Genomic DNA, 16,800 nt, shown 5'->3' with positions numbered 1-16,800 from the left:
GCAATGATAGCGCCATTAATGACGATCAACGTGAGAGAGTCACATAAACGCAATTGAAGTGCATGTTTCCGTTTTGGATTCATTTGCAATTTCATATGCTATTAATTGCGTCAACACAACAAGGGAATTTCATGAATCACAATCCAATTAGAAGCTCATTTATTTAAGCATCAACGGCGCTCTTCTCTTCACTTAGCCACATTTACAAACACTCAGAAGAATTAATCGTGAATAGCTCGCGAATTACGTCCCTTGGATTTATGAGTGCCAAGCATAATTGTTTTCCCCTGACCCCCCCTCCTCTCCTGTGTAGTCATCCAGCATGCATGTGGAGTGTCGGAGGAGAGCGAGAGATGAAAGGAGAGCTCGGGGTCAGTACGATAGGAAACAAGAAGGCCACACAAACCTAAACAATGCCTCGCTCTTTGTCTATTCATACGGCGCAATCACTCGCAAGCTGCTGAAGAGAGAGGCCATTTGATGCCTCTGGACCCCCCCCCTTCCTCCCCCTCCTCTTCTTCTTTTGCCTCACCCTCCTCCCTTGCAAAGTGAGCCTCTCTCCATCTCTAAAGTATGGCAGATTATTAATGAGACGTGACTTAGCTTCTATGAGTGACAGTTCTGCCCGTGCTCAGAGGCCAAGATGTTTGCGTACAAGTTTAGAGTTGAAAGGATGTCAGTGTGTTGGCATCAAGGGTGTTTCTCACTCCTCACAGGCTTGACACCACATTGAAGCAAATAGCAGTGATGCTCACGATTGTTCCTTTGCATTTTTGCTACTGGTCTGGAAAAAGGAGACTTATTTTACGCTATGTTTCATGATAATAATAATAATAAGATAAGAGATAATAACAAGCCCCCTTTTCCTTTACATGTTTTATAATATTTTTTCACCCCCAGTTATTTTCTTTTATTTCATTTGGACTTTTTGCTTTTAATAATTTCATTTTAATTTGCATTGTTTTCATTTTAGTTCATTTATTTTTTTATATACGGAGTATTTGTTGAATGCACGATAAGATGAAAAAAATCACAAAGAATCGTGTAATCACATCAAGCACAATCCCCAAATGCCAGTCTGAAGGTTATTTTGTTAGTTTTCTTTAACTCCATTAACCTTGCAAATGACCCATATTTATTCATTTATTTATTTATTTGATTTAAAGAGCTCCCTCTCCTTCGATAAAATATGCAGTGTGGCAGTCCTACACACTTTGGCTCACTCTTTAGATTAAGATGATGACATTTAGTGCTGCAAATGTACACAAACAGCATAAGCGCTTTAACACGTAGCTCGCATCCCCCATACGTCGGAGAAGTAAACGAGCGTGACCCACGAGAGAGAAGTGGGGGTGCTAGCGTGAAGATGGAGATTGGGGGTGTGGGGCACTAATTAGATGGAAAGGACGGAGGAGGCATGGCATGGGAGAAGGTCACATGAGGCCGCAAGAGGCAAACTGAGGTGCAGGAGGCAACAGTGTCAGTCTCTATGGCAACTGCCCTTTTCTTCTATAGAAAGGGTGAGGATGACAATGCTTTTGTCTTAATGCGCTGTGAATGTTTTTAGCTTATTAATACAGACAGATGGGACCTCAGAGAGACACCCCCCCCCCCCTCGTGTGTCTAAAAAGTCATTGCATTAAACATGCATATGTATAAGTTCACATAAAATAGTTAGTTCGCTTAACCTCGATTTAAAGGGCTTTCCTCGAGATTTGGAATTATCAAGAGTGCATAGACATGTACCCTAATAAATACTAAATGTTTACATTATTTTATACAATTTTACACATAGACTTCATGTCACCATTGTGCAAGGCGTATATGCCGGTGCATGGTGTCCATCCCCCACTATGACAAACATGACTGCATAATGAAGTGCTTCTGAAGACAATAGACCAGATGTAGGCAAGGTACGGCCCAGGGGCCACATCTGGCCCTCACACAATCTCTGACTGGCCCTTGTTGTGACCCTGAAGCAAAGTAAATTGCAAAAGATGTGGTGTATTCATTTTAAAATGTATAACAATATACTCTTTCTAAATTCTGTACATTGCAATTAATATAAACAAATCGTCCACAAACAATAAATGCCTTGCAATATTAGGTTAGCACAGGCACAAAAAATACAGTAACTCCCGATCCCATTTGAAATGCATTGCTCACCAAAACAGCAGCGACATACACCACGTCACGTGAACAGAATATTGTTTAATATTATTCCGAAAATATCTGTCAAAATAATGGCCTCCCATCCGCAGTTGTGTAAATAAACAGCCCAAGGCCATGGAAATCCGATATGCCGCGACGATTACAAGTCCACCTGTGTTGATAACAGTAGCTTTATCTATTTTCCACATTTTAATTTGCGTGCTAGAACGTCTATTTTGTTCTTTTGACCAAATGTGTTTATTTTTGAAGCACTTGCGAAGTGTTTGGACTGCTCATGTCTGTAATCTCTTCATATAACAAAACGTGCAATGTATGATAATAAAGGCCGATAATCGTAGTTTAGTTGCACTCCAAGACACCAGTCGAAGGCTGCTGCGCCTTCATGATTTATTAAAGTTTAATTTATGATTTGGGACTTGAGCCGCCCGTAGCGCATGAATATTCCTACAAGTCTGCTGTATTATAAACAAGACAATGACTCAAATCAACAAAAGGAGCGTACCAGAATACACAGGTCTCGTATCTCCACTGTTGTTAGCGACTCCACTAGAGGATTTTATCCCTTCAATGTGGTTCAAACGCATTACGCTTAATTTACTGTGCGGAATCTCATTCCCATTCATCGGCAGGAAGTGTAAAGTGCTTTACATTCCTCATTTAATCTTTCACTCTCATCTGAGGGATTTCCCTCATCTTCTCCATTTTTTCCCCTTTGTGGCCTTTTGTTTGATGCTATAAAACTATTACCCAGCCCTCATGAATTACGAAAAAAAATCTGTCTCCCTCCAAACTAAAGACATATCTTGGCTAATATACATCTATTTGATCAGGACAGAAGGGAGCTTTTATTCTCACAGGTACTATTTCTTATTCACTTGACATATTCCAACTTGTTAATTTCCGGGGGAAGATTATGGATTCTTAGAGATACTGATACTTGTAATCTCTAATATGGCAAAAAATTATGGGAAGAGAATCAAATTTGAGTCAAAGTTAACTCTAAGCGTGATGACAAGATTTGCACGTTTTTCAGTCCCGAAAAGGTTGCATGGTTTCTTGTTTCGTCACTGCAGTCTGCTGCACCATAGAGCAGTGGGCGGGATCAAGATGGATGAAGGCACAGAGGCAGATAGAAGGCAAAAATAATGGTGATGGAGAGAGAGCCGGAGAGCAAAAGCGGGAGAGCAGGTGGGTTATGGGGTAGCTGTGATGGAAAAACAGAAGAGCTGGCTGTAAATGCAAGGGAAGAAGAAGAGAGGAGGAAGGGGGGGGGGGTACTCTCCTGCATTCCGATTGGCCGCTGGACTGTCAGGCGGGCCGAGCAGAATTTAATCAAGTGATGTGCGTCAGCGACTGCAGTTCCGGGCCGACCGCCAGCCGGATACTGCTGGAGGCAGCTCACTCTCTCTGCATGCGCGTTTAAAATCACAGGGGGAAACGTGTGCTCGCGAAAGACGTTTGACGCAAACCAACAGAAGAGGCGTTTGTCTTTCCTCTCAACGTCTAAAGTACTTGACATTTTCCTTCGATGCATCCTGGTCATTGCTGCTCGTCTCCATTCATTTCTCCATCTTGCCTGTTCTTCTTTTTTTGCTAACAAGCACAATCGCCGCTTGAAGCTCGGCTCTCAGATGACTTTCAACTCTTGAACTTGACTGATGCGTTATACTTATCCCTCTTCTGGTTTTCAAAGGCATTCTCCCTCAGTCGAAGCACTCGCACATTCGTCCCTTGAGTGAAAGCAGTCTCAGCTGTCGTGTCAAATGCTCTTTCTGTCTGGGGACTATACAAAACACGACCCGCATTGAGTGTTTACCATCAAATCGACAAAGCGTTCTTTGCAACTGCTTGTACTGGAGGTCGCGGGTTGACCCTAGCACATTAGGCAGCGGTGAATGCTACAAACTGTTTGCTGTATGCGACCTAACGCTTCAATTAATACCTTGCTTCCTGCCTGTCTTCCATCTATGTGTTTGTGGGTGGTATCCATCCAGTGCCAGAGCCTGCTCCCACTAAGCCCAGTCCCTGCACACTCCACCCCGCCAGCCCTACGCTGCCACTCTCCTCCTCATTGTCTTGTGGAAATGACAAGCGCGCCTCCTGCGGCAGCCAGCTCCACAATCCCATCGCCGCTCAGCCGCAGTGCCCGTCGTCTTCTGCCGGCGCTCGCTACCCACCCCGAGAGGTGCCCCCTCGCTTCCGGCAGCACGAGCACAAGCAGCTACTGAAGAGAGGCCAGCCGCTGCCCGCGGGAGCCTTCGGTGCTCTCCCGGCCTCGTTGTCACCTTCGTTACCTTACTCTCAGTCCTCGACAAGTACCAGCAGCGTTAGCGCAAACTCAGCAGAGTTCACTGCAGACCAACAACTCTCAGGTTTGTGCCCTTTTTAAAAGCCCTCCATGTATTCGGATTGATTTTGTTTCTGAATTCCAACCCGGGCGGTGAATTATTCCGTTTTTGTGCATCTTGACTGTTTTGAAATTTAAAATTTCAAAGCAAACCATTTTCAGTTGTTCAATAATAAATCCAAACACCTTCAGCTGTTCTTTCGAGGCTAGCCGCTAGCTAGTCAACAAGCTGCAGTCAGCTCTTCTGTATGTGACAAACGCCCTGAGGATTTGTCTCGTGAGGATTTGTTTTATAATAACTTACATATGCGTTCATATTTCCTGTCTGAGCCTCGGGTTCAAGTAAAAGGCTTCCCTCAGCTAAATTTGGATTGTTGACACAAGAGTAGAAAGCCTAAACCTTGGCTCTGTTTTAAAACCCGTGGTCTTAAGCACTAAAGCTCATGTGGATGAATACATCAACCTCCGTGTTTCCGCACCACGTCAGGACTGGACACCGCATTTGGATGAGGTTATGGTGACGGTTTTAGGTGGCAGCAGCCTTTGTACATCGGTGCCTCATCGGTGTTGTGGGGGTGCAGCTGGAGGAAATCTAGCCTGACCTAGTTGTGTCGCCTCAGATGCGTGTCTGCCTTGCAGGCCAGCTGACACACATGTACACACACACAGCTCAGTTGATAGAAAGCTTTTGTGTTGGTTTCAGACACAATGAAAAAGGCCAACGTAGTGTGTGGATGTTCCAACTGGCGATCCAAATGCAACACAACAGCTTTAAAAGCTGAAAGGGAAGCCCGCCATAGATTCAAGGCTGTTCGTCCGCCGCCCCCCACCCTTTTGCCACTTTGACATCTTGGTCTAGCCAGCTGACTGGGGATCATTCAATAGTCCAGGCCAGACTGGCTTGCCCAGCAGCAGGTGCTGGAGTGGGGGTCTTTTAAGACTTGTGGGAACTTCAGCCCAACAGCTGTTTTGGGGTAGGCGGGGTGACGCATGTGGTGCTTTAAGGACCCTCGGCTCTATTGTTTGGGTAGCTTATGTTAGAGTGTGGATATATATATCTGGTTGAAATGAGCTTTTTTTGTAATGGGGGATTCCGGACACATTTCGTGTAATTTCCCATCTAGTTTCTTTTCTGCTTTTGAGTGTGTGAGCCTATCCCAGCTCTATTCTGCCATACTTTGTTTTAAAAAAAAAAAAAAAAAAAAAAGAAAGGAGAAATTTAGATTTTTTTGTTGGGTTTTTTTTGCTGCTTTTTTAAATCTACAAATAAACCCCAAAAGTACTCTGGTTTAAAAAAAAAAAAAAATGATGGTTTTTATTGGCCTGTTTTGCTCACACACTCAGGGCACACAAGTAAATCCCCGGGTGACTTCATTAATCCAGTCACCATCAGTGAAACCTGAGAAGACACCATTGCACTGTGCTATTTTTTTTTCTTTGCCCAGCAGCGGTAAACAGACATGACTGATGAGTTTTATATCCTCGTATGACTTTTCCCCACCACCACTGGTTCCGAAACAAAAACAAGCGTATGCCTCCTTTGGTCCAAATAGGGCTCTAAGCGCTCCTCAAAGAGTAATGGATCAGACCCATTAGAAAGACTACTAAATGTCCATTCTACTCCTGCTACACAACACACATCGCTAACCTATATTTTACTCGATACATCCTCACAGTAACTAAAGAGTTGTTCTGGCTTTGTTTTTGCTTTCTATCGCAAGTAATCGACCCCCTGCCCCCTCTGGATGTTCTCGCCGCACCACCCCGCTCTCCCGATCACTGTCACACCTCCTTCCATTTCATTTGAGTGGCATTTAATTCTTGGCAACATGCCCATTTTTATCCTGACACCTTGTCTTGTCAGAATTAATCTCTTGCTTGAATTTGCAGGCTGTTGCCATCCAGATTGCAGTGTTGCCGTTTATGTTCATTGCATGTATACGTACCGTTGTAATGCACCAACAGTCTTTTAATTATCGGAGCCCTTCAGCAACTAAGCTTAGGTCCAGATTGTTGGCAGTTGTCATGCACAGACTTGCACATTCATGCATGCAAACAAGCAGCTTTGTTACCATTTGGGAGTATGAGCAGAAGTAAAATGGGCGGTTTGTTTTCGATTATTTTTTTTTAAGTCATAATTGACGAATGAGCTGGTTTGACAATGAAACAACGCTGCATTTACTGTGTCATTACATATAATGGATAGAAATAATTTAACACTGGCAGACTTTTTGATTGGAATGTCAGGAGCGGGAGTTGCAGCAAATGAATTTGGCGGTTTGCGGTGAAGGAAAAATATGCTGCTATATGTTATCCCATAGCCTTATAACGCCATTTATTTATTATTATATTGGTAGGCACAATAGACTAAAATGCACTATTATCTTATTACTTACACAACATTAACACATTCTTGCTTTTTTAACCAAATGTTTTATTTTGCACTAATATTGTACTTTATTATAGTATATTTTCGATGTATTGTATTTTACAATGGCCTAAAAATCCACACACAAAAACCAAAGTATACGAAGTTAGTTTTAAGGGTTAAATAATCGCAGTGTAAAGATGCTAAATACAGTCATATAAATTATCATTGAAATTCAAAATAATAAAATATAAATATTTGTATATGGGGCCAATACCAGTTTTAACAGGGTCACCACAATATAGCTCAAAGTCTTAATGTCAGATCCACATAGTATCTGGCCCTTACAAATTACGATCAATTTATATGACCCAATTTTAAAAGACTACAAGAAAAAAAAAACAAACGTATACACAAAATAGCCCAAAGGTTTGGGAATGAACCCAACTAACACTCTCCTGAGGCCGGATCTTTAGTGTGTTTGCTGTATTTCAAGACTAATAAAATATGCGGCTCTAAAGATAGTGCTGACTGATCAAAGACAGTCGTAACATCAGTAGCCATTAATGATACCGTCTCTTCGTGTAAGCTTCTCCGGTCGGTAATTGAAAAGACCATCTGCGTGGTTGTCTTATTTGCTTTCAGTAAAGAAGCAGCCCGTTAAGCATCAAATCTGTAATTGAAGTTGATTCGGACATGTTGACTGCTTATGTGGTCCGTTTCTTTAAACACCTTTTATTTTCCACATAAACATGTCGTATGGTAGAGAAAACCCCTTTGGCTCACAAGCCCATATGTTTACAAATCTAATAACGGATTGCTTTTTTTCCCTTTGTGCAAGTGATTGCATGCATGCCAGCATTAGGGAATATGCAGAGACCATCAGCCTGATGACCTTGTGCGATAAAGCTGCCTGAGAAATAAAGATAAATGTTTGGAGGCGACAACTGCATTCCCAGACGCTTTCTTGTGTGTTGTACTGGAGCTTAAAAGCAAACAAACGCACACAAATAAGAGAAAAATTTGACATGTACAGTTTGATGTTCCATCCATTTTCTATACTGCTTGTCCATCAGCTTAATATAGATTTTTAAATGGTTATAATTAGCCACTGTTTATTTAATAATGCATATTCTTTGTCCTCTCCATGGTGGAATTTCCTCTTCAAATGGTTGCTTGGCCTGTGTTAGTTAGATTAATGATGGGAATTTGTATTGTTTGAAGACTATCTGACTGGCTTGTGCCTTGGGTGTGTGCATTCTGGATCAATAGCTTTTCTTTTGCTCTGCTTCTTGAATTAACAACATCATTGATTACCCGTCACGGATTGATTAATTTTCCTCTTATAGCACTGATTCGATCAATTAGTAGCTGATGGGGTGCACTTGGGGCAAATTACATTTTTTTTTTTGTGTGCAGTAGAATATAAATTAGATTAATTGTTTGGAGCGATTGTCCCTTTTTTTTTTTTAAATTTAAACCCCGCTCGTAGACTTGCTGTTCTATGCAGAGGGCGAGACGTGTATTGTAGACACTCGGGAAAAGAATTTCCTTTAGTTTATATTGTTTTGGGGGTGGAGTAGGAGTGCTAGCTGTGATGGATGATAAGCCATTTTGGCTTCATTCCGATAAATGTGCAGCGTTCCACTTGGGCTTTCCTTTCAGGCCCCAGCTAACAAAACCACGATGGAGACGGATGTGCCTCCACTGTGCTGGGTGTTTGAGGAAGGAGAAAAATTAACTGCACAAGGAAAGAGGGTGGGCACACAAAGCATGATGAAAATGGTATAGACAGAGAGAGATGGTCACTGTGTAATAACAGATTAGGGCAGCTCAAGCGTAAGGAAAGATTATGTTTTAAAAGGTAGAAAAGACGAGAGAGGGAAAAAGAAGAACTCTGGTTTGAACACGCCCTATGGGTGTTCTCATTTTTTTATGGGTGTTCTCTATCATACCATTTGTTTTAATCGACCCTAACCCCACTTTGTTTCCTTCCCCTTTAGACATATCCCCCAGGAGTGGCCCTATTGCCCAGATTTGCCATTGGGGAGCATCCTCGCATTCAGACGGCACTTCGGGTGCCAACAACTGGAATCAAGGAAAAATTGACGGAAGTGACACTGAAGCTTGGCCCTCTATTAGCCGCAGCAGTGACCCCGGCCATCCTGCAGCACCAGAATGCCCCTTGGGCTCAGCTAGCTACAGCACAGACGTCAGCGCTGTCACTACCGTCGGTAATACTTTTCTGAGTATGGCCACAGGTGCCACAGGCCAGCCGGCCCACTACACATCCCTCAAATCAAACAATAACATGATGACAGGACCTGGGTCTGCCAACACATTGTCCAGTAACAGAGGTTGGGGCTCAGATGCCAAACAGGATGGAATGAACGGAGGGCGAGGAGGCACACCTAATCATTGGGGCTCACCCGGTTTTAACTTGAATCTTAATCCCAGTGCCAACCCATCAGCGTGGCCTGTTCTCGGTCAAGAGGGCGGCGGTGGTGTTATTGGCCCAAATGGGGTCTCCCCCTCATCTCACCCACCAGGCAATGGAAACATTGGCAACGGGAGCCTTGGAGGCACAAGCACTTGTGGCGGAGGTTGGGTTAGCATGGTTGGTGCTAATGAAAATGAACAGCAGCGCCCTTCAACCAACACAGGCTTGTCCTTCAATATGGAAACTAACCTTAACACTGATGGACCAAACCACACCAAGCAACAAGCTCAGGAGCCAATGAGCCCTCTCCACGGCTTAACTGGCTGGGGAGGTCAGTCGCCAACTGAATCATCCCAACTCAATGAAGACACAACAGGCAGCTCTGTATGGGGTAGCGGTGAAACTAAGGCAGCTGACTCCCCCAAAGACTCTGGCTGGGACGCAGCTCCCCCCGCAGGCCTCTCTGCTTGGGGCCGACAAGGAAGCGGGGGTGGCGGCAGTAATGGAAGTGGTGGCTGGGGTGACTGGGGGAAATCCTCAGGAGGTGGAGATGCATCGAAAGGGTGGGACTCTGTTGATCCTACCGTTACAGGTTCTGGTCAAGAGCAACAACTTGGATCATGGGGTAAGCAGGCTGGAGCTGCCCCAGCCAGCGAAGGTAGTGGGGACAGTAGAGATGGGCATTCTCACCACAGAGATAGGTCCTCAAGCATGGATTATACCCCTGTGTTACCCCGACAAGACCTGGACCCTCGGGTGCTCAGTAACACCGGTTGGGGACAGACTCCGATCCGACAGCACACGGTGTGGGAGATGGAGGAAGCCAACTCTGATGATGGCAAAAGCAACAGCAGCTCAGACACATTTGAAAGTTCTAGTTCTAACAGTGGATCTGTGTGCACCAATGGCGGTACCGTCAACCCCAACATGGGTACCAATCCGAGGCATGGATCTGATGGAAAACATGAGAGTGAAGGATCATCAGGCTGGGGAGCCCCTCCACCTCCGCCAGTTGAGACTTCCTCGGGATGGGGCGATGCCCCGCATTCACAGAAAGAAGCCACCAACGGCACTACCAGTGGCTGGGGAGACCCCAGCGGACCTAAAAATGTAGGCATGACATCTTGGGGCTCTGAGGACAAGTCACCAAGCTGGGACAGTGACATGACAAAAAGCCAGTCCAATAATTGGGGGGAGGGCCCACTTAGCTCCCGTGGTTGGGGAAATAGTAATAGCGGTGCCAACAGTTCTAGCACGAGAGACTGGGGAGAACCAGAGCGCAAGAACAATGGCTCCCCCAGCAGCATGTGGGAAGGAGAAGGAGGCAATGGAGGTAATGGGAGATGGAAGGATAATCCGAGAGAGGCAATTCGAGGAGGTGCTAAACTTACTTCGTCTTCTGTAAGTGGCGGCACATGGGGAGAAACATCCCGTGCCAATGGTCCAGTGCAGGGCACCTGGGGCTCCTCTAAGACCACCGAAAGCAGTGGGAGCAGCACTGGTAGTGGAGGAGGGGGTAGCATTGGTTCTTGGGGAGGTCCTGGTTCTGTCAAACAGAACACCTCCGGCTGGAGCAGTGGCAGCAAACAGGACCAAGGCTTGGAATCTACAGGTTGGGAGGAGCCCTCCCCTCCCTCTATCCGTAGGAAGATGGAGATTGATGACGGAACATCCACCTGGGGAGATCCTGGCACATACAGCAAGACTGTCAATATGTGGGATCGCAATAATCCCAATAATAATCCAGGCAACAGCGGCCCACCTCCCATTAAGAACGGTGGCATGATCACGTCCAACAATAACAATCACCCCGTTGGCCCTGGCAGCAACAATCACCACCACGGCCACCCAATGCACCACCATCCTCACCATGCCAACGTTCCAAGCCATCTCCAACATCAGCATCACGGAAACAACTATGGGCCACCCAACACTTGTGCCCCACACCCTGGTGCCGGCCCCCAGAGTCGACCTCCCCTTGCTAACCCAGGTAAACAAACCATATATGGACTTTCTTGTATGGTCTCAATACATGGAGGTAGTTCAAAACTGGTTTTAAATAACTACATCTATTTCAGTCATTATCAGATGGCGTGACTAAATTCTCATTAAAACCATTATCGTCAAGAATTGTTAGGTATTCCAAGCATTATTCCTTCTAATAATTCTTTTGCGGTGATTCATAAGTGGTTAGTCTTAATGACACATATGCATAATTAAGTCTGTCCAGTTATTTTAATTTATTGCACACAGTTCAAATGTGTCAAGGCGGCATATATACGTATGCATAAAGGACGTCAGTGCTTTTACTACTTAACTGTAACTCCTCACTATTTGATTGAGTGACACCATTGCCCCCCGCTGTTAACCAGTTGGACTGCATTTATAAGTGTAAAATGAGTATTTGAGGGGAATCGTTAATATTAAATTTAATTCCAGGGACAATAAAACTGTTAGCAATTAGTGTTCTTGATTGTGATGGCATTCGAGATTGCTCTGGAATATCAATTACCTTTTCAGGAAATACCTCTCTGTTTTCCAGGATGGGGAGAGCTCCCCAGTGTTCAGCCTAAATCAGAGCCTGCTTGGGGGGAGCCTGCAGCTCCAACATCAGCTGTGGACAACGGCACGTCTGCTTGGGGCAAACCGTCAGGCGGTTTCAGCGGATGGGGAGATGGTGTTCATGAGCCGGCTGGACCTTACGGGAGGACCAACGGACCCTCCTGTGCTGCACCCTGCAAGCCTGGTAAATGAATGTCACCTTAGTGGTGACTTTTTGGGTTCTGGTCTTCTTGGAAGGTTTTTGAAACCAAGTGCTGCATTGAGTTACTACTATTCATGAGCAGTGTGTGGAAATGAAAACATTGCCATCCAGTGGTCAAGCTCAAAACTGCCCACTGTGCTCATTTGGCATACATTGCATTTTCATGGAATTCTTTTCTCGAGTATTCGTTTTCAAACCCGCACTTGTTCTTTTTTTTATCATTAGGTCCTAAACCTATGCAAGACAGCTGGGGGAACGGAGGGGACGAAATGGGCATGTCTACAGGCCAGTGGGACACTGAGGACGGGGACATGTGGAGCAGCCCCACCTCGCTAGACAGCAGCTCCTCTTGCAATTCCTGGGGCAATGGACCCAAGAAGGGCCCAAGCAAGGTCTACATTTGAAAGAAATATGCATATCTGTGCACACATTGATCATGATTTTTTTTTTTTTAAACATGTTTGACTTTTGTGTCCTCAGGGCAAGATGATCAACAAACCAGATGAGACCTGGATCATGAATCGTCTCATCAAACAGCTCACTGACATGGGTTTTCCGGTATGCGTCATTTATTCTACAAATATCTAGACTGACATGCATACTCAATAAGCCTTCTTGAAGGCTACGGTTTTGTTTACTGTTCGAGGAACTGATGGAATCCCTGTTACAGAGAGATCCTGCTGAGGAGGCATTGAAGAGCAACAACATGAATCTTGACCAGGCCATGAGTGAGTTCGCATTTTCTGAATGGTGTGCCTCCGTATGTACGTATATTCCTAATATTGTTACCGTTATCTCCCTCTCAGGTGCTCTGCTGGAAAAGAAGACTGACCTGGACAAGCGTACAATGGGCATTTCCGATTACAGCAACGGCCTGAACAAGCCACTGGTGTGTCGACCATCCCTGCTCTCTAAAGATCCCTCCGACCGCAACGCTTACCTTGACAAGGTAGCAAGCTGGAGTATTTGAAAAATGTCACTCGCTCGTCTTTACTCACTCTTATCACTATTTGTCACCTTTATCATCGCTCAATTCCAGGATGGCGTTCTTTCCGACGATGCCCCCCCATCACCATTTATGCCTTCCCCCAACCTGAAGCTCCCCCTGGCCAACAGTAGCCTTCCTGGGCAGGGTCTGGGACCGGGCAACTCGGGGCTGGCCATGCAAAACTTGAACAACAGACAGGTAATGTTTGCAACATTTCGATACAATTTTGTGTGCACAAAGTCTAAGGTTAGAGGGAATGTCTTGCTGGATCGATTCATCCATCCATCCATTGTTGTACCCAGATACCCAGTGGAATGTTTGGCAACAGTGGAGCAGCACAAAGCCGGGCCATGCAGCAGCAGCAGCAGCCTCCTCAGCCACCAGTGCCACCTCTGAGCTCCTCCATGCCTAGTCTACGTGCTCAAGTGCCTCAGTTTCTCTCCCCTCAGGTATGAAGACTCTACCATTAAGAAATGAATCCTATGAAATCTACATGTGGAAATATTTCTTCCTTGTGCATTGGAGTATGTCGTAAATGTCCATTCTGTCGTATTTTAGGCTGCTTTTAATTTTTACTCATGAATCACAACAGCTCATTGGTTTACTTGCAGGTCCAAGCACAGCTCTTGCAATTTGCAGCAAAAAACATTGGTCTGAACCCTGCACTTTTAACCTCGCCAATAAACCCTCAACAAATGACCCTGTTGTACCAACTTCAGCAACTGCAAATGGTGAGTCACTATTTTGATTGATAGATTGACTTTACATTTCTGATTCGACAAGGGAGTCATGAAACAATCAATTGAACAACTTATATTGTGTGCTTTTTGTTCCTCTTTTTTTACCCAGGCATACCAGCGTTTACAAATCCAGCAGCAGATGATGCAGGCGCAACGTAACGTTTCCGGTCCCATTCGACAACAAGAGCAGCAAGTGAGTCAATGCTGCACAAAATCCTGTGATGATCAATGTGACCCACTTGTGGAGCATGACTGCATGACCTGACTGCAAAATCAATTCAGGACAGCAACTTGAGTGGATAATGAATCATTGTTACAACAGTACTTGTGTGGGCAATGTTTATTTGCACTATTAATATTTGCCACTTTAATTTTTTTTCCCCCCCAACTGCTCTATGTCTATCCACTTGTAGGTCGCACGCACAATCACCAACATGCAGCAGCAGATCCAGCAGCACCAACGTCAGCTCTACCAGGCGCTGTTGATGAAGCAGCAGCAGCAGCTTCCCTCTCATTCCGCCTCCTCTTCCTCCTCCCAAGCTGGTCTGCATGCCCCCGGTGGCCCCACCGGAGGCCCCGGATCTGCAAAATCAACCCTGGACTCTTTCGCAGGCCCACATCACGCTCCGGGCCTGGCCGACACACTGCACACCAAAGAGCCGCTGTCTTCACCCAACGCCTACAGCACCTACCCTCTTTGTGAGTCTTTAACAGAGCGCAATTAAGATGTGTGTTTACTGAAGCGCTGTCAATTTGGCAAGAGCCTTGGTTACTATGGTAGCAACAAGTTGGGGTTTGTTAACACAGCTGTAACTTTTGGCTGCTCCCTGCCAATAAAATGGAACAATAAATAGAGATAATTGCTTTCGGTGAAGAGGTTGTTGCCTTAGCAGCTAAAACACAATCCGCATTTAGCTGACCTATTTCTTTAAATAGTAACCAGTGCAGTCTTAAATACTACAATATAAATATGCTCAATATGAAATAATCATTGAAATGCATGCATGTTTTTCTATCCTTGTTACCTGTGTGTGCAGCTGGACTGAATCCAAACATGAATGTAAACTGCATCGAGGTTGGGGGTCTGTCTCTGAAGGAGCCCCCTCAACCCCAGTCCCGCCTGTCCCAGTGGACGCACTCCAACTCCATGGACAGCCTCGGCGGCAACACCTCAAACCTGGAGAACAACCTCAACAAACACGGTGAGTCAAATATTCCTAGCTTAGTGAAACATAAAAAATATGGATTTAAGTCATTCGTGCTTTTTGCTAGGTGCCATATCTGCCGCCTCTACCCTGGGGCCCCCTGGGAAGCCCTCACAGCTGGAGGATTCCTACAGCCCATACAATCTGATGTCCAGCTCGGACTCCCCCGCCAGCTCCTTGGTACCCCCAGACAGCTGGGGCCAAGGCAAGAACCCCAATGAAAAGATCACCAACGGGACCAACATTAACTGGCCCCCAGGTGAGGACAACAATAAATGAATAGCACTGCTCTTCCTCACAATATTTGTGACAATATACTTTGCTTTGCATCTTTAGAATTCTGCCCAGGCGTGCCCTGGAAGGGCCTTCAGAATATTGACCCTGAAAATGACCCCAATATGACCCCTGGAAGTGTCCCCAGCGGTCCCACCATCAACACTAACATCCATGACGTTAACAGATACCTTCTGCGTGACAGGAATGGAGGTACGAAGGGACACTAGATAAGACTAATCTAATCAGCACCGCCAATGACACTACACCATCTTGACTGGTAAATGACATCATGGCGGTACAGAAATGATGGCGTGCCACCGTAACATTGTGTAGTTCCTGTAAGTTGCTTGCTGTCTCGACGACAACATTTTACTCACTTCCCCAACAAGCAGCTGCACCTTTGCCGACCACAAAAAGGAAATGTCAGTTAGCAGTTTCCGTATGATTTTTTTCTGTTTTTGGCTTCCAAGGAATTCACAATTCAAGAAGTGATGCTGAAATAAAACACAGCCTAAAACACTGACCTAATTTCCCTTTGCTCTGTCATAGGTAAATTGTCTGATGTAAAGTCCACCTGGTCCACGGGGTCCATAACCCAGAATCAAGCCTCCCTCACCCACGAGCTGTGGAAAGTCCCTCAAGGCCCACGTGGCTCCGCTGCCCCGTCCCGACCCCCACCGGGCCTTACCAACACCAAACCTTCCTCTACCTGGGGGGGAAACTCACTGGGTCTGGCCCAAGGCTGGAGTGGCTCTTACTCCTCTGGTGGGTATAAATATTGTCACAGGGGGAAATATCGATCAAATCCTTGATGACTTGGAAATTTTTAATCAAATAGAGTGAAGATTACATCTGCTCTCTATTGATGGCTTATCTTGTTGCGCATACCCTGCTGAACTGACATCTTGAGGTTTACCGCCTCTCAAAGAGGCCCCGTTGTTTTCTTTAAACTGCTTTGTGCGTCACCTGTGCCCTTTAGAAACAATGTTTGGGTGAGCGGCCCTTTCCGGTAACAAAATAAAAATAATCGCAATTTCATAGGAAATTTGATATTTCATTTTTAAGAACGTTTCTGAAAGTGTGAGTTTCAAATATCTTCTGCCCTTATTTTAACAGAGGGGACCACCTGGAGTACAGACAGCTCCAACAGAACCAGCAGCTGGCTGGTGCTGAGAAATCTCACACCTCAAGTAAGTGTGCTCTTTATTTGAAGACTCGGATCAAGTTGAATTGATCTGGTTTACCCAAAATGGATGCCGTGTGATTTTGAGTATCGACATCATGTGACTTCAGTGGCCACATCTTCTAACCTCCACACTTCGGCATATTTTGCTGACTCTACAGATCGACGGCTCGACTCTGCGGACCCTGTGCATGCAGCACGGCCCCTTGATCACATTCCACCTCAACCTGACCCAAGGGAACGCCGTGGTGCGCTACAGCTCCAAGGACGAGGCCGCTAAGGCTCAGAAGTCTCTGCACATGTAAGTGTTCCAAGCT

The 16,800-nt window shown here is 45.4% G+C and overlaps 1 protein-coding gene and 1 long non-coding RNA gene across 3 annotated transcripts in view; both read left to right on the top strand.

The window, feature by feature from the left end:
- LOC148399489 (uncharacterized) overlaps positions 1 to 16,800 on the top strand; it is a 98,222-nt gene that overhangs the window by 70,642 nt on the left and 10,780 nt on the right. The gene's annotated exons all lie outside the window — the stretch shown is intronic.
- tnrc6c2 (trinucleotide repeat containing adaptor 6C2) overlaps positions 1 to 16,800 on the top strand; it is a 32,729-nt gene that overhangs the window by 9,969 nt on the left and 5,960 nt on the right. Inside the window, exons 4-22 of one of the 2 annotated variants that reach the window (XM_088372842.1) lie at positions 4,167 to 4,544; positions 8,891 to 11,317; positions 11,870 to 12,073; positions 12,317 to 12,483; positions 12,572 to 12,649; positions 12,762 to 12,819; positions 12,898 to 13,040; positions 13,131 to 13,277; positions 13,382 to 13,528; positions 13,691 to 13,810; positions 13,929 to 14,012; positions 14,233 to 14,362; positions 14,432 to 14,518; positions 14,857 to 15,021; positions 15,092 to 15,283; positions 15,361 to 15,510; positions 15,850 to 16,065; positions 16,417 to 16,490; positions 16,645 to 16,784. In XM_088372842.1, the coding sequence (XP_088228968.1) occupies positions 4,167 to 4,544; positions 8,891 to 11,317; positions 11,870 to 12,073; positions 12,317 to 12,483; positions 12,572 to 12,649; positions 12,762 to 12,819; positions 12,898 to 13,040; positions 13,131 to 13,277; positions 13,382 to 13,528; positions 13,691 to 13,810; positions 13,929 to 14,012; positions 14,233 to 14,362; positions 14,432 to 14,518; positions 14,857 to 15,021; positions 15,092 to 15,283; positions 15,361 to 15,510; positions 15,850 to 16,065; positions 16,417 to 16,490; positions 16,645 to 16,784 (5,107 nt within the window). Of the gene's footprint in view, positions 1 to 4,166; positions 4,545 to 8,890; positions 11,318 to 11,869; positions 12,074 to 12,316; positions 12,484 to 12,571; positions 12,650 to 12,761; positions 12,820 to 12,897; positions 13,041 to 13,130; positions 13,278 to 13,381; positions 13,529 to 13,690; positions 13,811 to 13,928; positions 14,013 to 14,232; positions 14,519 to 14,856; positions 15,022 to 15,091; positions 15,284 to 15,360; positions 15,511 to 15,849; positions 16,066 to 16,416; positions 16,491 to 16,644; positions 16,785 to 16,800 lie in introns of both variants that reach the window. The other variant, XM_088372840.1, reaches the window with a different exon arrangement.

This window comes from Syngnathus floridae, chromosome 4 (assembly GCF_059516105.1).
Source record: "Syngnathus floridae isolate MCC-2025c chromosome 4, RoL_Sflo_1.0, whole genome shotgun sequence".
NCBI lineage: Eukaryota > Metazoa > Chordata > Actinopteri > Syngnathiformes > Syngnathidae > Syngnathus > Syngnathus floridae.
This window is presented reverse-complemented; position numbering and strand designations above follow the sequence as displayed.